The 21,647-nt window shown below is 42.4% G+C and overlaps 1 protein-coding gene across 6 annotated transcripts in view; it reads left to right on the forward strand.

Moving 5' to 3' along the window:
• LOC101107489 (ectonucleoside triphosphate diphosphohydrolase 1) overlaps window positions 1-21,647 on the forward strand; it is a 203,407-nt gene that overhangs the window by 2,018 nt on the left and 179,742 nt on the right. The window contains exon 1 of one of the 6 annotated variants that reach the window (XM_060405072.1): window positions 12,332-14,673. The exons of the other annotated variants lie outside the window; for them this stretch is intronic. Within the exon in view, the coding sequence (XP_060261055.1) occupies window positions 14,646-14,673 (28 nt within the window). The 5' untranslated portion in view covers window positions 12,332-14,645. Of the gene's footprint in view, window positions 1-12,331; window positions 14,674-21,647 lie in introns of those variants that run through there. 6 annotated transcript variants of the gene reach the window in all.

Below are 21,647 nucleotides of genomic sequence, written 5' to 3' on the forward strand. Positions count from 1 at the left end.
GTCACACAGCTAGTTTTCAGAAGTCCACAGCAGACTGTCCCCTGCCTCTGGTTTCCCTTCTAACCTGCAGATGGAGCTGAGTCATCTTGGAACTTCTGCCCCCACCCCCAGACACTTTTAGTTCCTCAAGGGACTTGGGGAGCGTCTTTCCTCCTTCTAGACTGTTGCAAGACACTTGTCTCTGCCTTTAAGGCTGATTTAGCTCTCTCCTTCCCGTTTAGTCTGGAACCAAGCTGCTCCAGCTTGGTTTGAATCTAGCTCCACCATTTACTTTAAGCCTCAGTCCCCTCATCTTTAAAATGGAGAGAATAATGTTATCTACCTCACAGGGTGCTAAATGAGGGTTCTCAAGCAGGCTTCTCAGAACAGGGCCAGATGTATGTAGTATGTGCTCAATAAATGTTAGCTGTTGTGATCGCTCCTTGGTTTATCTTGGTTGTTAGTCCCTCCTCCAAGCCTTCTCCAACCCTTTGAGCCTTATATCAGCCATCTGTTGGATGCTTCTACTACCTCCGTACTCACACCTAAGGCGGCACTTGTTGTACTTGTCCATATTCCTGCTTTCTGCATCACTTCCCAACCTTCCCCGACTGTAATTTCTTTATCCTTCGGATCTGCAGTGTCAGGCACAGTGTTTAGCACATAATGGGTGCTCAATAAACAGTAAGCAAAGTGACATTATTTTAGTTGATATTCATCCAAGTGTCAGTAGGCTGGTTTTCAAGGGGCCCTCTGAGTTTGCAGGGGAGTCCTGCTGGTGCAAACAGCTCTTTTGTGCAGTATGTAGAGACATCCCTCTAGGTGAATACACTGAGAATCAAAACACATCTCTTCTAGGTGGGTGATCCTCAGAGCTGATGTGACCCTATGCTAGCTAGGGCACCCAGTTTAGCCAATCTAGCTCTGGCTGAACTTCAGCCCCCAACTCCCCTTCCAGCCCAGGGCCAAACTGGAGATTTCAGATGCCTCATAGCACTACCTCATATCGCTGAATAGAGCATCTGGTTGTAGAAACAGTGTTCTTCCAGCCCCGTTTACAGCAGCCAAAGTCTGAGACAATGTGCTCTGGAAATGGAAGACAAACAAGTATCGCAGAGGTTGGTCCTGGATAAAATCAAAAGTACATTAAACTTGTTTCCAGCACCCTCCCTTTCCTCTTCCTGGCATACCTTCAAACCCATTTGACAAATATTATTGTATCTTCCATTTGTAAGACCCTGTGGCAGATGTGGGGTGTAAACAATTTGCTCACAGTCTAGCAAGGAAGGCAGACATACATACAACCAACTCTAATTGAAGCCAGACTCTGCGAAGTGCTAATAATCATAGCTAACACTGGAAATTTATTATGTGGCAGGCACTGTCATTTTTATGTGCGTTATCTCATGTAACCTTCACGAAAACTTCCTGTGATACAGGTTTCTCCATCTGACAGCTATGGAGGGAAGTTACCTGGCCAAGGCCACCCAGCTAGTAATATTCATAGACAAAGGGGGGAATTTAGACCCTTATAGTCCAGCGGCAAAGCCTGGATTCCTAATAGATTAAGTTCTCGTACTTCCTTCCCTAAGAGCCATACTAAAAGTTTCAGGAAAATCTCCCGGGAACCAGAATAGGGAGTGATGATTTTGGGGAAAACTTCTCAAAGGATGGGGCACTTCAGTGGGACCCAGAAAGAAGAATAGAGTCTGGAGCCCGCAGTAAGCATCTTCCAAGTCCCTCGGTGCTTAAAGACCAGTTTTCTCTCTTACCTAAACTACAGGCTAGATTTAAGAGTAAAAAGCTCTTTTCCACATTTTCTAAGTTTCAAGTAGGGAGCCTATTTACATGTTCATCCTGGAGATTTGAAGGCAGAAATCCAAAGTTTGTCTTGCAAGATCATTGGGCCCATTTGGTAAACAGTTTTTACAAATGGCAGTGACTGGTCTCGCTTGTACTTGGCCAAACCACATTTTAAGTGTGTTTTCTCCCTTGTGTGGTCTTTTGCTTGCTTCTGATTCCATAATCAGTGGTATGCTCAAGAGAATTAATGTTTAATCCCACCTGCCTGTGCAGAGTGGGGCACATCCCCTGGTCTGTTTCCTGTGGGCTCCATTCCCTGAAAAAGTTTGGAGGGAGACCAAAATTGAGGGCAGCCCTTGCAGTAAAGAAACATCAAACCTCTGGATGGTTTGATGAAAGTGCAGATTGGCTGCGGTGCCATCTTTGTCTTGGTGAGCGTGTGTGTGTGCTCTGAGACAGTGTTTCTTATACGTCAGTGTGCAGTGCGTGTGCGTCACTGCGGACCTTGTTAAAGCACAGTTTCTGGTCCAGCAGCTCTAGAGTGTTGGCCTGAGATTCTGCATGTCTGACAAGCTCCCAGGTGGCAGTAAATCTGCCCCTACTTAGGCCACATTTCAACGGCCACGTCATAAGTTCATTGTATGTCTTAGTCTCAGGACTTATTTTGGTCCCGAACAACCAAGCCCTCCCTCCCCAGACCTCCACCCACTGAAGCTACCACTTGGAGTTACTGATCAGCTCCATCATTGCAGGATGATAGGAAACCTAATTCTTTCATTCATCTGTTCTTTCAGTAAGTGTATATCCCAGAATTTTGCCACACAAGAAACAAAATCTGAATCTTAATCACGTACAATCTGTTATTACACAAAAAAGGCCCTGTGTTGGATTTCCTGACTATCTCCCACCTTTTATCTGTGTCTCCAAGATTCCTTAAGCTGCTTTCATTCTCTGCCTCCAACCTGGGAAGTAGTGGCTGCCCGAGTACTTTGCTGGGTGTCTGGAGTGCCAGAGAGCTGGGGCTAGCAAGGATTCCGAACTCTGAGGCTGGGAGCAACGTGGCAGGGACACCCTCTGCACTGCAGAATTGAGGTGAGAAGGATCCCAGACACAAAGGAGGAAAGTGAGTGCAGGGAGGATGGATGGAATTTCTTTAGGTTTGGAAACTTGAAGGAATTATAAGGAAAAGAGAAGTTGTTGGAGTAGAGAAGGCGGGAAAGAGTTTGGCTAACATACTTCCATCCCACAGTTTTTGTGCTGGAATTTCAAAATGAATTTAGAGACCCAGGAACAATGGCAGTACACGCCCTACATAAAGAGGTATTTCCATCCACAGAAAGGATGTGGACAATTCCTTTATATCCGTGAGGATGTAAGGAATATGGCACATACTTGTTTAAAAAAAAAAAACAAACACATGAAATATGAATTGGAGAAGAAAAGAAAAACAATCACTCATGACAGTATTTTGGTGTATTTCCTTGCAGCTCCTTTTTCTAGCCCGGGTTCTCCCTCTTTTAGCACTTACTAGATTAGGACTTTGCAAAATTAAGAGATGGCACTGTGATTGTGAGCTTGAATATACAATTTTAAAGCCAGACTTCTAGTGCAGTAATAAAGGACAGGTATTTTCTGCCTCATAGCATAGTCTTTGTTAGCATAATTTTTATAGTCACATAGTTTAACCATGTCCCTGTTATTGAACATTTAGTCTGTTGCCATTTCCAGTAAACATCTTTGTGTGTGAAGTTTTTCCATGTGTGGGGTTGCATGCTGAGGATAGATTCCCAGAAGCAGAATGACTGGATTAAAATTTGTAAAATTTTTTAAAGTTCTTTGGTTACTGTCAGCAAGTTGCTTTACCAAAGTGAGACCCTTCGTGCTTCCACAGCAGTTCCTGTTTTGCTACATCCCTGAGAGATTAGGTTTTTTTTAATAGTCTTACCCACTTTTATGTTGTTTTAGTTTGTATTTGTTTAATTGCCAGTGAACTTAACATTTTGCACATAGTATTCTCCTTTTATATGCTCTCTCGTTGCCTGTTTCTTACTCATTGGATTTTATGTTTGAAATTAATTTATGTGAACTCTTGATATAATAAATATATTCAAGTTTTTATGCTATATTTATAACAGTTTTTCTGAAATCTTAATGTTTTTATACAGAGATTTACAACTTTGAATAGATCCAATGCATTTCTAATCTATGGTATTATATTTCCAAAAAAGTTTGATATTGCATTTATTGTCTCTTAGCCAAGTAATTGTCATTTTTATTTAAATCATTATTTTAAATTAATTTTTCATTTTATTTCACAAGGATTAGAGAATATGGCTTTAATATTCTGAGGTTTCTTTGAACCAAAGCATGTAGTGAAGTTTTACAAATTTGTGAATGCTTGTGAATAAGATGTATTCTGTTTTTAGGATATGAAATTGGATATTTGTAAATTTATCCAGTCATTTCAATTATATGGTAATCCCTCCTCAACCATAATTTTCTCCTATGTGAAATTATAGTGTATGTGCATTAACTTTTAAATGCTTTTATTGTTACCTACGCATTTTCATTCCAGGAGAAAGAATCCAGGGAATCACTTTATATTACAGCTTATCAGAAAAGGATGGGGAGTGGTGATGGAGACTTAAGACTATAAAAAGAAGTAAAGTAGATGCAGAGAAGGAGTAGTTCAATAAAGTTTTGAGAATGATGAAAGAAGAGGAGATAAAATTCTCAGCATCTAAGGCAGAAGAACTTTATATCGCTACATAATTTTAGGAAGTATTGAAGTGTGGTATGAATGAAAATTGCCAGATCTTTCCCTTCCAAATAATAATTGCAGGCCCCATGGCTAGAGCCAAGAGGTGGATCTGGTTGGCAAGATTTAGGAGGTGAGGGTCAGAATTTCTGAACTATAAAGTTGCAACAGGATTGCTCAAGTGGATAAAGACTCAGACACCCATGCACAAAAGACATCTGAAGCCATGTGTCATCAGCAAAATAGTTTTGTAGGCATTGCACTGAACAGGCAGGATACAGAGGACTTTAAAAGCTTCCAGTGAACAAGGATTGGTAAATAGAAAGTAATAGTGCAGTGGGCTTCCCTGGTAGCTCAGCTGATAAAGGATCCGCCTGAAAGGTAGGAGACCTGGGTCTTCTCCCTGGAGAAGGGAAAGGCTACCCACTCCAGTATTCTTGCCTAGAGAATCCCCATGGGCTGAGGTGCCTGGTGGGCTGCAGTCCACAGGGTCACAAAGAGTCAAACATGACTGAGCGACTAAGCACAGTGTCCAGTACTTATATTTTCTAATGTAAGCTGTGTCAAATGTTCTTGATACCATCTTTTGCTTAATGTCTTTTTTATTTATTGCTTTGTGTGTGTGTGTGTGTGTGTACTTGCAAATAATCATAAAGGCTTTTTCATACATTTATTTTCTTTTTCTTCTTTTTTGGTTGATATAATAATGGTGGTAGGCTGCAAAGATTGCAGCGCTGAATCCCTGGAATTTATGAATGTTTCCTTATATGGAAAAAGAGTCTTTGCAGATGTCATTCAATTAAGGAATTTAAACTGGGAAGATTATCCTAGATAATCACGGATGGTCTAATAAGAAAGAGGAAGAAGGAGACCTGACACAGAAGAAGGCAGTGCAATCACTGTAGCCACATGTTGTGCTACTGGCTTTGGACAGGGAGAGAGGCCACAGCCCAAAAATGGGGAATGCACAGAATGCCGTCAAGCAGATGGAAAAGGAAAGGCAGCCCTGCCCACACTTTATTTTAGTCCTATGAAACTGACTTCAGACTTGGTAACTTCAGAATTATAAGAGTAAATGTGTGTTGTTTTAAGCCATTGAGTTTATGGTAATTTGTTATGGCAGCCATTAGGAAACTAATACAGTAAGTATTTAATACATGGGTGTGGTGATGGCTTAGTTTATTAACCCACAGGTTTATAGAGTGTATTGAGCCACATGCTGTTCCAGTCCACTTGCAGTTCTCAAACAACTATTTGAAGTTGGTACTGTCCCTCTCTTACAAAATGAGAAACCAAGGAATAAGTAGTTTATTGACCTTCCTAAAGTCTCTCAGTTGGTAAGTGCTGAGGTTGACATTCGAAGCCATAGTTGTTGATCTTATTATTTTGAAATATAGTTCACACACCATGTAATAACACATTTAAAGCCTATGATTCAGTTTTTTTTTTTGCTGTCTCGCATATAGGGTTATCATTACTATCTTTCTAAATTCCATATATATGCATTAGTATACTGTATTGATGTTTTTCTTTCTGGCTTACTTCACTCTGTACAATAGGCTCCAGTTTCATCCACCTCATTAGAACTGATTCAAATGGGTTCTTTTTAATGGCTGAGTAATATTCCATTTTGTATATGTACCACAGCTTTCTTATCCATTGGTCTGCTGATGGACATCTAGGTTGCTTCCATGTCCTGGCTATTATAAGCAGTGCTGTGATGAACATTGGGGTACATGTGTCTCTTTCAAATCCAGAGCCCCCCAGCTACCCCTTCTTTCCAGAACTCACTTATCTGAACATTTCAGCTCTCCCTAAAAGACCTTCCACGTGTTGGTCTCCAGAGCCTCCATGCTGGAGTTTCTAATGAGGAGCTGGCCTGAAGCATGCCCACTCCTTGGAGTTTATTTGAATATGCTGGCTGCCTCGGTTTGGGGCTCTGTAGAAGATACATAATGAAATTGCTCTTGAAATGAATTACTGTAAGAGAAAAATTATATACATATGTTTTTTAAAACAAAATACCTGTATATAAGCTTGCTTAAACAATTAGAGAAATGATACTTGCTTTAAAAAAAAATGATTCATTGTTTTTAAACACATTTACAGAATTGTACAGATATCACTATGATCAATTTTAGAACATTTTAGAACCACAAAAGGAAACCCTGTACCCATTAGTGTGAATTTAATTAATTTCCATGTAGTTCTTTTCTCACTGTCTTTATTTTTGAGTTCTTAATTTTAGTTCCTTTCATAATGATCTGGTACCTATGAAAGTAATTTTTTAGAAGGGCATCAATGTGGTAAGAGAGTGACAACTTGTCTAAATGTAGATACCTTATCCCCTTCAAGTAATTGGAGGTATTCCTCTATTGTTTTGAGGAGTTTGATTCTGTAAAGAAGTTTGAGGACACTGTTTTTCAGCTTGAATAATTTTCTATTCTCTACTCCTGACATAATTTTCACAGTAAGACAACCAAGTATAGACTTTCTTTTATAGATTTTGCTTAGAAAATGGTAAACCCTCTTGATTTCCAAATTCACAACTTCTTTAGGGCAAGAAAGATTTCTCTGGTCATAACTTGAATCAGTGTTCGTATTTTGTTCATTTGCTTTTCTTCTTCAGTGACTTATTATTTGGATCTCTTATCTCTGAACTTACTCCATCTTTCTTCCTTTCTTTCCTTTATTTTTCTTTGTATTTTGACAATATTTCCCTAAGATTATTCTCTATATCACTGATTCAATTTTCCTTAATTATCTCTAGTATGAACTTCCATTCAATTGCAATATTTTAGATTTCCATGAAATCTTCTATCTCAGTGTATTCTCTTCTCAAAGCAACATCCTCTTATATCCAACCAAAAAATAAATAAATATTTTCCTCTCTTTCCTGCATCATATCTATTTTTGGAAGCAGGCTTTCCCTCTACCATTTTTTCTACCTTTGCAAAATTTATTTGATCTTGATGCTTTTGAACTGTGGTGTTGGAGAAGACTCTTGAGAGTCCCTTGGACTGCAAGGAGATCCAACCAGTTCATTCTGAAGGAGATCAACCCTGGGATTTCTTTGGAGGGAATGATGCTAAAGCTGAAACTCTAGTACTTTGGCCACCTCATGTGAAGAGTTGACTCATTGGAAAAGACTTTGATGCTGGGAGGGATTGAGGGCAGGAGAAGAAGGGGACGACAGAGGATGAGATGGCTGGATGGCATCACTGACTCAATGGCGGCGAGTCTGAGTGAACTCCGGGAGTTGATGATGGACAGGGAGGCCTGGTGTGCTGTGATTCATGGGGTTGCAAAGAGTCGGACACGACTGAGCGACTGAACTGAACTGAACTGAAGGCCTTATCCTTGAAAGAAAAGAAAAGAGGTATTTTCTGTATGTGTGCGAGGATGAATGTGTTTGTTGTAACTACACATTGGCCCTTGCCATCTACCTTTACAAGCATAAAACCATGTGCTGCTGCAGCTGCTGACTTTTAACATCCCCTGAAGGGAGTTCAGAGCAGAGAGCAGAAATGAGGCTCTGGAAAAACTGGCAGAACAGGTCTTCAGATAGATACTTTCAGAAGCTGATTTTATGAGTTCAGTTCTTTTATCTCATCTAGAAAAGCACTAAATTTCTTCTTTTGTTTCTGCTTCTTTTGATTAGCAGAAACCTTCTGCAAAAATATATGCTTAAGTGCATGTGCTCCCCCTTCACCAAAATCACACATGTACTGACCTTCCACCTCACTCTGTGGAGCAGTTTCTCAGGGCTGTCTGAAATGCTGTTTCCGCATCTATATTCCTCATTTGGCTCCAAATAAAACGTAACTTGCAACTCCCACGTTGGGCATTTTTCTTAAGTCAACAGTGTTTTTCATCTTATTCTAAAAGGAGTTTAAGGAAGCATTAAGGGAGATTCACCCTCGTTCAGTGTTGGAGATGAGGAATGAGTGGTCTCCCCTTGACTCCCTTAGATCCATTTGGATCCTGAAATAATACAGTCACCAAATTCTAGGTCCCCCTTCTGTGAGTGGGAAGATATCTCAGTCCTTTACCCATAAAATCTCACTAGGATCCAGGAAAGAAAAATTCTGTTGCCATAGAGTCATATTTCAGAGGATAGCGAAACTAATGGTGTCAGGATTCTGTCAATATTTTTGTCCAGAGGCATAAAGGCATTCAGGAAGGACCCTTCTCTGGGCCCATTTTCTTGCTTTCCCCCTTTTCTACTGAGAACAAACTTCCATTAAACTGCAGAGTGAGCTCCTGTCCCACTGCTTAGTATCTTGGCCAAGTAATGCCATTTTTGGAGAACAGTTCTAAGTCTCTGTATACTCATGGTAGACCTAAGGTTACCAGTTCACAGAGGCAAAACCCCCACACAAACAAGCAAAACAAAGCAAGACAAAACAACAAACACGGGGGCTTCCCAAAGAGTTCCCTCTCCCCTCCCATCACGTCCCACTTCTCATCTCCCATAGTGCACTTAAAAAAAAATTATATAGTTTTGGCTGTACTGAGTCTTCACTGCTGCGCAAGGGCTTTCTCTAGTTGCGCAAGCGGGCCTCTCACTGAGACCAGGTCTAGGGTGCACGGACTTCAGTAGTTGTGGCTCACAGGCTCTAGAGTGTGGGCTCAGCAGTTGTGGTACATGGGCTTAGTTGCCCGGCAGCATGTGGAATCTGCCCAGACCAGAGATCGAACCTCTGTTCCTTGCATTGCAAGGCAGATTTTTAATCACTGGACCACAAGGGAAGCACCCACAGTGTGCTTTGGTTGGCTCCAAGTTAATGAGTATCGTGAGGGAGATCTGAGACCTCTGCTTATTTGCCCTGGTCATGCTGTCTTATCTCAGAAGAGGTGATGCTTGCCATTAATATCATTTCTTAATACTAATGCACTGACAGTTTTTGAGGGAAAAAAAATTTTTTTAGGATGCAGATACAGATTTCTACAAGAATGTGAGAGCGTATATCAAAGTATTTTCAGTTATGCAATCATCATACTTAGTGGTCATAAGACTTGGCTTTGTGAGATACTGTGGCAGGAATGAACCAAGAAGTTGGTGAGCAATGGGAAGAGACTAGTATTGGGCTTTGGCAATAGTCCATTAGGTGAGAGATGATGGGGACCTGCCTAAGGCATTGATGGTGGGTAGGGGAAGAGGGTGGGTTTCCCTGGTGGCTCAGCAGTAAAGAATCCACTTGCAATGCAGAAGCTGCAGGAGATTTGGGTTCGATCCCTGGGTTGGGAAGATCCCCTGGTGGAGGGCATGGCAACACCCCACCTCCAGTATTCTTGCCTGGAGAGTCCCATGGACAGAGGATTTTGGCAGGTTACAATCCATGGGATCGCTGGATTACTGCGCATGCACACAGGGGAGGGGGATGGATGGGAGGGGCTGGATTTAAGCAATATTTATAAGGTAGAGTCTGAGGTAGAGTGTGGGTGGTTTTTTGGGAGAGAAGGAGATGGAGATGTTAAGATTTATTCTCAAGTTTAGCTGTGGATGATTGGGTTAATACATATTTATGGATAAGACTAGGAATGGGGGAAGGAGAGAGGATTTGGCAGGGGCTGAGAGAGATAATAAGTTCATCCTGGCACATGCTAAATATGAGATGTTTATAAGACATCATGGCAGAGCTATTTTGTTGGTTGCTGGAAATTTGAGTCTAAAGCTTGTAGAGGTTTGAGCAAAATCAAGAGATAATGGGAGCTGGAGTTGGAGCATGGAGTCAGTGGTTGAAAATATGAACATTTGAAGTATGAGTCACTCTGGAAACTATAGGGAATGAAAACAGAGAGGCTGAAGAACGGAACCCAAGGAAACACCAACAATAAAGGAATGGAAAGAGAAAGGACTTAAGAAGAGAGATTCAGAAAGAAAGCCTAGAAAGGTAAAAGAAAGCCAAGGAGAGTCTGAACCTGGTAGCCAAGAAAGAGAGTGTCTTGAGACCAAAGCTTCTAGAAGAAGTGCCAAATCTTCCGATTAGGCAAGAAGGAGAATGAGAGGAAGAATCGTATTTTCTCTTTTTCTAGCACACTTCCCGCCTCGACCCCTGCCCCATAGTTTAAGGTTTTTGGGAGTTGGGAGGCCCTTTTTAGTATTTCCTACCCACAGACCCTTAATCCCTCCAGCAAAACCCTTCAAACTCTAATGGTACATTTTACAGTGGAAGAGATGTGATCAGGTTTGGGAATTTGGAGCTTATGAATATTCTTGGTGGAAACTGACTTAGTAGAATATTAAGAGGTTAAACAGCAGATATTAAGAAAGTGGGAACATTGAGCTTATTACATGACTCAGGAAGTGAGGTGGTGGAGGGAAAGAGAGCTGACTTGAGGGGTGAGTTAGTTCAAAGGAAGAATGTTGCAGACTAGAGTGGACTTGATTATGTTTAAAGGATAAGAACCAACAGCAGGGGATTCCCTACTAGTCCAGTGGTTTAGGACCCTGTGCTTTCACTGCTGAGCCAACTGAAGGAAGATGGACTCATTCATTCAACAAATATTTACTGAGCAAAGAATATATATCAAGCACTGTTCTAGCCACTGAGGATAGCAGTGGATAGCAAAACAAAATCCTTAACCTCACAGGGTTTATGTTCTGGGTGGCATACCGATAATAAGCAAAGGAAAAAGATAAGATATATTTTAGTGATGAAAAGTAATCTAAAGCAGGGAAGAGGACTGAGGAGTCTAGGGAGGTTATAATTTTAGATGAGGATTTTAGATAAGGATCTCTTTGAGTAGACCCTGATTTGGGACTTTTTGTGTTTCCTGGACCTGGAGGTTTGTTTCCTTTCCCAGGTTAAAGAAGTTTTCAGCTATTGTATCTTCAGATATGTTCTCTGCCCTTTCCCTCTCGCTTCTCCTTCTGGGAACCCTATAATGCAAATGTTAGAATGCTTGATATCGTCTTGCTGCTGCTGCTGCTTAGAGGCCTCTTTATTTAAACTTTCCTCATTTTTAAAATTCATTTTTTGTTCAGCTTCAGTGATTTCCTCCACCCTTCTCATTAACTGATCTGTTCCTCTATATCGTTTAGTCTGTTGTTGATTCCTTCGAGTGTATTTTTTGAATATTTATTTGGCTGCCTTGGGTCTTGGTTGTGGCATATGGGATCTCTGTCATGTCAATGGACTCTAGTTGTGGTGTGCGGGTTTACTTGCTCTGCGGCATGTGGGATCTTTAGTTCCACGACTAGGTGTCAAACTCACATACCCTGCGTTGCAAGGCAAATTCTTAACCACTGGACCAGCAGGACAATCCCTCCTTCTGTATTTTTCATTCCAGGTATTGTACTCTTCACCTCTGTTCCTTTGTTGTGTTTTCTCTTTGTTAAAACCTTCTAACTTCTCACCCTGTCGTCCATTCTTCTCCTGAGTTCTTTGATCTTTGTAATCATTACCTTGATTTCTTTGCTGAATGGATTGCCCATCTCCAACTTCACTTAGTTTTTCTTCTGGGAGTTTATCTTGTTTCTTCCTTTGGAACATGTTCCTCTGTCACCTATTTTGCCTAACTTGCTGTTTTTATTTCTGTGTATCTGGTAGGTTGGTTATATTTCCCGACTTTAGAGAAGTGGCCTTTTGTAGGAGACGTCCTATGAGTCCCAGCAGTGCACTCCCCTCTGGTCGCCAAATCTATATGCTCTCGGTGTGCCCCCAGGAGGGTGCTGCCTGTCTTTTGTTTGTGGCGGGCTGACTGCTGTGGATGGTCTGGTAGGTATGGCTGGCTCCCAGTCTGGTTGGTTACTGGTCCTGCTTTGTGTGGAGGCTGCTAGCTGTGGGTTGGTGGGGCTGGGTCATGAAGCAGCTGATTGCAGAACCCCAGGAGTCTCCAGGCTAGTGCTGGCTCAGTGGTGGGCAGAGCCAGGTTCTAGAATAGTGATTGTAGGGTCAGGGTTCCCTGATCTAGTGTTGGCCTGCTGGCAGGAGGAGCTTGCTCCTGACACAGCTGGCTGTGGGTTCTGGGGTGTCCTAAAGCTGGTGCTGGCCTGCTGGTGAGTGGGGCCAGAAACTGGGGCAGCTAGTTGAATAGCCAAGGTATCTCAGAGCCATCGTTGATCTGTTGGTGGGGGAGTGGTCAGGGCCTAAGGGGTCTCAGGGCTAGTATTGACCTGATAGTGGTTGGGGCTAGAGCCCAGGGGATCTAGGGGATCCTGGATCCACTAGTGCATGGACCTAGATCTCAAAGTCTCTGGTTATAGGGTCCTGAGGGTGTCCAAAAGCTAGTGTCAGCCTGCAGGTGGGTGGGACTGGATCTTAGGGTGTCCCAGGGCTGGTGCTGGCCCACTGGTAGATAGGACCAGGTCCCAGAGTCTCTGACTGCAGAACCCAGGGGTCTGAGAGCAGGTGTTGGACGGCTTGTAGGTGGGGCCAGTTCTTCACACAGTTGGCTACAGGATCTGGGATGTACTGAAATTTGTGTTGGCCTGCTGATAAGTAAGGCCCGGTCCCAGGATGGCTGGCTGAGGGGCTCAACTTGCCCCAGAGCTGGTGTTGATCTGTCGGTGGGCAGATCTGGGACCCACATTTGTTTCTCCAGTACCGTCTTCTCCTCTGAACTCCAGACTTGTATATTCATCTGCTTATTTCAAAATCTCCGCATCAAATGGGCGCTTCTCTCCTTTCCTTTTTCACCCTGCCATGCGGCACGCAGGGTCTTAGTTCCTTGACCAGGGATTGAACTTGTGCTGCCTGCAGTCGAAGTGCAGAGTCTTAACCACCAGACCATAAGGAAGTCTCCAAATAGAATTTCTTAGCAAAGGCATCTCAAACTGAAAACATCCAAAACTGAGATCCTGAGCTTCCCACTCAAACTTGTTTCTCCTACCGTCTTTCTCAGCTCAAGGCCACTCCATCCTAGTTTTTGGAAGGCCCAAAACCTTGGAATCAAATTTACTTCTCTCTTTGCTTTCTATCCATATCCAGTCAGGAAATACTGTTGGCTCTCCCTTCAAAATCCAATCACTTCTTGGAAGAGTTCTCAAGATGATGGAGTAGGATGCTCGTATCCTCCCAAAGGCACACCAAAATTACAAGTATTTACAGAGCAGCTATTGATGAGAAAGGCCAGAATCCTCCAGAAAAGATCTTCCGTAACTAAAGATATAAGGAAGCAACTACAGCGAGATGGGCTGGAAGGGCGGAGACACAGTATTGTCAGGAGCCATGCCTCTGGGTTGGTGACCCCTAGGTGGGTGACCCCCAAATGAAAGAATAACCACAGTTACAGAGGTTTTCCCCCAAACATGAGGGATCTGGGCCCCGCATGGGACATCCCAGCTGTAGGTCCTCTTCTGGAAAAGTGAGCCCCCAGGGTATTTGGCTTTGAAAACCAGCAAGGCTTACTTTGGAGAGACCCAGACAGCTGCAGGAAATGGAGGCTACAATCTTAAAAGGCTCACATAAAATCTCACGTGCTGTCAGACCCAGGGCAGAAGCAGTCATTTGAAGAAGCCTGGGTCAGCTCCACCTCTTGATCTTGGAGACCTCCCAGAGAGGCAGGAGACAACTTAGATCTCACCCTGGGGCCATAAACTCTGGTAGCAGGCATACTGGGGATCTCATTTTATGAATGGACACTAATGCTGGCAAATGCCATCTTGGAACCCTCTCTCTACCTTTTTAGGGCTTCCCTGGTGGCTCAGATGATAAAGAATCCTCCTGCAATTCAGGAGGCCTGGGTTCGATCGCTGGGTCGGGAAGATTCCTGTGGAGAAGGGAATACTCCAGTATTCTTGCCTGGGAAATCCCATGGACAGAGGGGCCTGGTGGGCTCCTGAGATCCATGCGATTGCAAAGAGTCAGACACGACAGCAACTAACACTTTCTCTACCTTATTGGTCTTGGGACCTAGCCCCAGCCCTGCTTCGTTCTGTAAGCATGAATACTGGAATGCCTTGGGCCAAACAACTAGCCAAGCAAGCACACAGCTCCACCCACTGCAGGTAGGCTGCCTTAAGATCCCGAGTCCAGAGCCATCCCTGGACACAGCCCTGTGCACAGGGGCCCAGGACCTAGCCTCACACACCATTGTGTAGGTACCAGTCCCAGGACGACCACACCAGCCCCAGGAAAACCACAGCTCTGCATCTGCCATGGAACGACCCAGGCCACTACGAACAGGTAGTCACCATCCCCAGTTGTGTTAGGTGGTGTTGAAACTCAGTGATACTGGATTTAAATGTAGTGAGATTGGATGAGACCACCATGGAAGTGCAGATAGAAAAGTATTCCAAGGACAGAGCCTTGGAATGCTACAAATTTAATGACTAGGAACAAGAGAAATCATCCAAGAAGATAGAGAAAGTGTGTATATGTGCGTGTTTGTGTTGGGGTCGGGGGAGGGGATAAACTAGGAGAGTATGTTGTCCTGAGAGCCAAGTAAAGGAAGTGTGTTAAGAGGAGAAAGGGACTTTCCTGCTGGTCCAGTGGTTGGTAATCTGCCTGCCAAGGCAGGGGACACAGTTTGATCCCTGCTCTAGGAAGATTTCATGTGCCGGAGAGCAGCTAAGCCCATGCACCACAACTACGGAGCCTGCGCTCTGGAGCTGGCATGCGGCAGCTACTGAGTTGCCACAACTACTGAAGCCTGTGCACCGTAGGGCCTGTGGTCTGCAACAGCAGACACCTGTGTGCTGTGACTGGAGAGTAGCCCCCACTCACCACAGCTAGAGAAAGCCAGTGAAGACCCAGCACAGCCAAAATAAAATAAATAAATTTTTTTTTTTTTAAGGAAGAGGAGGGAGTGGTTGGCTGGATCTAATGCTGCTCATGGGTCAAATAAAGTGAAGCTGAGAAGTGACCGTTGCATTTAGCACAGTGGAGGTCCATGGTGGTCTCCGTAAGAGCCCGTTTGGTGGAGTGCTGGGAGCCACATTCTCACTGGACTTCATCCTGTTGCTTCTCCTCTCCCCTTCCTCTTCCCTGAACTAAAGAAGAATCAGTGATATCTGGAGAACGTGGTGGAGTGTGAAAGGGGCATGATTCCTCAGGGGAAATCCAGAGTCCTGGTACCAGAAGAAGGGGAAACGGATTTTTGGCAGACAGTACAGCAAATGTTCACTTTAGCTAGAAATAGCCAGTTTCTGTCCTGGGCATCCTATTTACAGCCTCTACCATCAGCTGTCTGTAAAGTTTTTTGGGAAAGGCAACTTTTATAGGAAGGCTTATAACTTGGTGCTGATAAACCATCCATATGGCAGTCATTTTCCTTGAAAGGCAGAGGCCCTACAGGGCCAAGAAGTGTGTACGCTTGTACAAATGTGTCTTTCTCAGGAAGCTCACTCCAGGATTCAGACTATGAAGACAGCCCAAACACCAGGCTCCCAGTCACTGTTGCACTTTCCAGAACTGCCTTATGGTTTCATATGGTATATCTGTTTGCAAAATCCAATGATTTGGAGAATTATGCATCCTAAGACAAAATAAGGGCAGGATAGACATGGAGAAAGTCTCAGTTGCTCAGTCCTGTCTGACTCTTTCCAACTCCATGGACTGTAGCCCACCAGACACTTCTGTCCATGGAATTTCCCAGTGAGGTGCCATTCCCTTCTCCAGGGGATCTTCTTGACCCAGGGACTGAACCCAGGTCTCCTGTAGGAAATAACAGTTCAAGTGTGGTCTAGGTATTTCTGCATTTGGCAGTGTAAGAAGACTCAATGAACGTTCGTGCTGGAAGGCCACTTGAGTCTTCTCAGATCTCTTCATTAAAATATAATTAATTGTATTGCTGTCTTTTAAAATTACACACATGATACAAGTTTTTTTACAGAAAATTTGGGATATATAAAGAACAAATAAGAAAACAAAAATCCTCTGTAAACTCACTGTTCATGCATCATTGTCATGTAACTTCCCTTTTCTGTTTTCTCCTACTTATTGTTATTACTTATTTTCTAAAAATATGGAGCCATGTTATCCATACTGATTGTAATCTTATATTTTACTTTATAATTTGCTAGGACAATCAAATTGTTTTGGGGTGAGATTTTTTTTTAATCAGTTAATTTATTGTTGGCTGTGCTGGGTCTTCGTTGCTGTGCACGGGCTTTCTCTAGTTGCACCGAGCGGGGCCTACTCTATTTGCGGTGCATGGGCGTCTCGTTTTATTGGCTTCTTTTGTTGTGGTGCACGAGCTCTAGCAGAAGGAAATGGCAACCCACTCCAGTATCCTCGCCTGGAAAATCTCATGGACAGAGGAGCCTGGGGGGCTGAAGTCCATGGGGTCGCAAAGAGTCGGGCACGACTTACGCACACACGGGCTCTAGGGTGCACAGGCTTCAGTAGTCATGATGGATGGGTTTAGTTGTACCTCAGCATGTGAGATCTTCCCAGACCAGGGATCAAATCCTTGTCTTCCGCACTGGCAGGCAGATTCCTAACCAGTGGACCACCAGGGAAGTCCACCATGATTTTTAATGACCATATATAGTACCCCATTATTTGAAGATATACCATATATTTATTTAACCATTACCTTTTGTGGAATATTTAGGAAATTTCCAAATATTTCACTATTACAAAAACTGCTGTGGGTCATCTCACAAGGTTTCTTTAGGATAAATTCCTAAAGTAGAATTTGTAAGTTGATCTCCAAATTACAGCAGTATCTGAGGGACAGAAGTATTGAAGTCCTGAGTTGGGAAGGAATGTGCCCAAGCCGCCTTGTCAGTGGCTGAGTGTTTTGGAGTCCAGCTGCTCTGTCTTTTGAAAGATCCGTTTCCTTGACACCATGCCTCCTGTTACATTCAGCTCCTTGTTAGTGATGTCCTGCAGAACTTCTTGACACTGATGACATATACTTTTTTCCTCCAAACTCTGCAGCTCCCACTCATGCCAAACTGGTCCTCTAATTCATCTGTGCACATGAACGCTGAACAGTTAGAGACACTTTTTTTTCCATAGGAGAAGATGGTACTCCTCAGGTGCCTTCTCCTTTGGGGCTGTAAATGTTTCTTTATTAGTCAAGAGCCACACCCCCTGGACATTCCTTCACACACATAAAGTGTTACTGAAGTTTCTCTGACTTCTTTTTACCCTTCCTGATTTTACACTTTCTTTCTAGAATGCTGCTTCACAGTAATGCTTCTCTAAAGCAAAGCCACCTGTCAGTGGACTCCAGTGACCGAGTCCCCCTCCTATGCCGGTCATGGTTCACTTTGAGTCACCCCACCCCATCCAGCCAGTGGGCAGAAACACAGCAAGGCCTTCACATTAGAGCAGGTTGTACAGATGGCTCTTCTGTAACAGAGAAACTTTTAAAAGGCATTGGCAGTTTGGCCAGTTCTTAACCTAAGAGACCTTCCCCAATTGACAAATAAATTTATTAGGTTGAAGCTTTTGAAACTGACAGTATTGTGAGATCAAAAATTGTCAACTCTTGGCACTTTCTTATGATTCATCGTAATATGTAAAATGATCTTAGACGTCAAGGAAACATACATGTCATGGCATCTATGATCTTAGACGTCATACCACTTGCATATCCCAGAATATCCCCAAGACAGATTCCAGAAGGTCTTGCACTGACTCCTAAACACCCAACAAGGGCTGCATTTCTCACATATTAATAGGAAAAGGTTTTCATTTAAAAAAATGTCCATTGTTGTTGAAGAGGTGGGAAAATTAATATTCCCAAATTGTTGGCCAGAATGCAGTGGGTAAGCTTTTCTCGAGGGAAATGTGGCTATGCTTATTCAAAACCTTGAAAATGTGTTCACTTTGACCCAGCACTAAGCACATCAGAACTTACCCTAAGTGAAGCAACCTGGATATGTGCATAGATGTACCTTCAAGGATACTCATTAGAGCATGGTTGTGATAGTGAATGATCAGAAATAACATAAAGTAATGTACATGCCTAGGTGAAACAATCAAATAATTAAATGATATAGTAAAAGAATTTCCAAGGACAAGAGGAAAAAAAGCATTGTTAAGAAAAAAACCAGTTATAAAGTTGATCAAGACCCATTTTGTCAAAAAATTTATAAATGTAGACATTAAATATACACAGGAGGAAGACTGGCAAAATATATAATGCAGTATTAAAAGGACTATTTATGAGTACTCAAAAGAGAGTGGGTTTTTATTTTCCTCTTTTATTTCTGTGTTTTCCAAATTTTTAAAAGTAAGCATATAATATTTTGCAATCATAAAAAATTGTTGTGGAAAATTTTTAATGTTAAATGGAAAGAAACTGACTGCTAAATAATTAAGCAGATAAGAAATAAATCTGAATTTCAAATAACAGAAGCAGATGAAAGTAGGAATGAAAATGAAATGAGAAAGTTATATTGGATTAAAAAAGAACAGGTATTTGCAAAACTGAAAAATCACTAAACTCTTAGTGTCATAATAGTAAGATTGGCTACAATTCTCCTTTGTCTGCCTTGTAAATGAAGTTTCTCAGCACAGATCAACAACTCCGCTAGGGAACATGAGGACATCAAATAGGTCTCAAAGAATTATAGACCTTGATAATCAACTAGTTTGGTGGCTACAGGAGTTTTTAAATTTGATGTACTGGTAGGATTTCTCTTTAAAAAGTCAATATCACTTTAATCAAAGTAATGCATGCAGCTGCTCAGTCCTGTCCAATTCTTTGCATAGTCCATGGAATTCTCCAGGCCATAATACTAGAATGCGTAGCCTTTCCCTTCTCCAGGGGATCTTCCCTACCCAGGGATCAAACCCAGGTTTCCCACACTGCAGGCAGATTCTTTACCAGCTGAGCCACAAGGGAAGCCCAAGAATAGTGGAGTGGATAGCCTATCCCTTCTCCAGCAGATCTTCCTGACCCAGGAATGAACCAGGATCTCCTGCATTGCAGGTAGATTCTTTACCAACTGAGCTATCAGGGAAGCAAGTCAAGTTTAATAATCATAGCAAAGAACTGCAGTCACCCATACCATCACTTTCTGCCCGCCCCCTTACCCCTAAGCCTTGTTCTGCAGATTAACCCTTTAAATCTTTTCAGGATTTCTTTTGGCATTTGTGCTTACTCTGCTAATTAACATAGCAAATCTAAGTTAAGTGTTGTTTGTGGCTTAGATTTCCTTTCCTGTGTGACTTTTCATTTTCACTGGTGTTAATAAGGTCTCATTTTTTCATCTATGTCTCTGATAGCAATTCTTTTTTGGTAAAACTTTTGATATAATTTCCTGCATAGTCAATAAATCTTTGTTGTCCCTTTTCTTTTCCTGTCTGTTCTTTCTTAACACCCCCTTTCCGAATCTATTGTCTTGTTCCAGTCTAAGCTGGCTGGTCTCTTGGCCTACTTCATAGTTGTCTTGCTGGACTTCCCTTGACCTTTCTCCTGTGTTAATTCTTGATTTGTACTATATCTCTTCCTCTTTCTAGGTTCACTACCTCATCTGGGTGGAGCACATCCTTCAGTAACTTCCTGAGAAAAGGTGCCCTGGAGGAAAAATGCTGAGGCCTTTGTGTATCAGAATTTTGAAGTTCAATGTTATTCTAACTCCCAATTATTTTTATATCACTTGTTCTTTCAACCCCGTCCTTTGTTTCCAGGAAGCGTCTAGGATTTTTATTTATCCGTTATGTACTGAAATTTATGCTGGTGTACTTTGGTGTGTGTTTTTCATCCATTGTGTTGGGCATTCAGCCCCTCCCATCTGGCAATTTAGATCTTTCTGTTTGGGAAAATTTTCTCATATGGTTTCTTTGATAATTTCCTTCCCACGCTGTTCTCTGTTCTTCTTTTCTGGAAGGCCTATTAGTCAGATGTTGTCTCTCATATTAATTAAATGTCATTTATTTCCTCTCGTTACTCTTTGACAGTTGGCTCTACTTTCCAGGGGTATTTCCTCAACTTTATCTTTCAACCATAACATTTAAAAATTTCTTATTTCAGCTTTTATGGTTTAAATTTCTAAAAGCTCGTTTTTATTTCCTGGTGGTTTCTTTAAACAAAGCTGTGCACTCCTTTGGCCTCATAGATATAATATGTTCTTATTTCTCTGAGGCTAAAAAGTGAAGTGTTATTCTCTCTGTTTTCTCTTTTTGTCACTGTTGTTTGTTTTCATTTCTGCCTTTCATGTTGAAGACTTTTTTCTGTATGTGTTATTATTATCATCACACAATTCTATCAGATTAATATTATTATTATCCTCTTTTTATTGTTAATGGTTCTTAGATCATTGTTTTATTTTTCCTACTGTGGATGTCTGAAAACGTTATCATGGACTGGGCATATCCACCGGCCAGCTTCTCAGTCACACTGGGCTCTCTTTTGAATCGTTAAGATTTCTTCTTACTCTCCTATACTTTGCCTCCCCCACCTCCCAGAGAAAGTTGTCTTACTATATTAGACAGCTCTGTTAGAAAGATATGATCGTTATAAAGTCTCATTGAAACATTTCTCCTTCCCTGCATTTTCCTCTGTTCTGTCCTCTGGGCCAAAGAGACGGACCAAACCTAAATCTCCCTCCGTAGGATAGACCCTTAGATATTTGCAAGGATATCATCAGGACCCTTCCATGTCTGTCATTCTCCAATCTGGAGAGGCCTGAGTCTCCTACTGTATTTCCCTCTTCCGTCAAGCTCCAGTTGGCTAATGTTTTGGAAAGCTCGGGATCAGCTTTTAGCTGTCCAGATCTCACTCTAAGCCTAGTGTCTGTAACTTAATGCAGACTCCAGATGTGCTCTGAAACACTGAAACTTGAATGGGATATTCTCATTAATGTTTCCTACAATTGGTTTAGTTTTAACCTGGGAAGTTTCATGTGCTTCTTTTCCTAGTAGGTGATAGTTTTGAGAAGTTTCTCATAAATTTTAATTTCTGGGCGGTTTTTGATTAGGGTTGTGGGAGTCGGACACAACTGAGCGATTTCACTTTTCACTTTCACGCATTGGAGAAGGAAATGGCAACCCACTCCAGTGTTCTTCCCTGGAGAATCCCAGGGACAGGGGAGCCTGGTGGGCTGCTGTCTATGGGGTCGCACAGAGTCGGACACGACTGAAGCGTCTTAGCAGCAGCTGCTGCTAAGTTTATCCCTTTTGTTGATTACTGTTTTTTTGTGGGAGTGCAGGGAGGTATGGGTACCAGGGAGGTAAGGGTCAGGGAGGTGAGGAATAAA

Source organism: Ovis aries, chromosome 22, assembly GCF_016772045.2.
Source record: "Ovis aries strain OAR_USU_Benz2616 breed Rambouillet chromosome 22, ARS-UI_Ramb_v3.0, whole genome shotgun sequence".
Taxonomy (NCBI): Eukaryota; Metazoa; Chordata; class Mammalia; order Artiodactyla; family Bovidae; genus Ovis; species Ovis aries.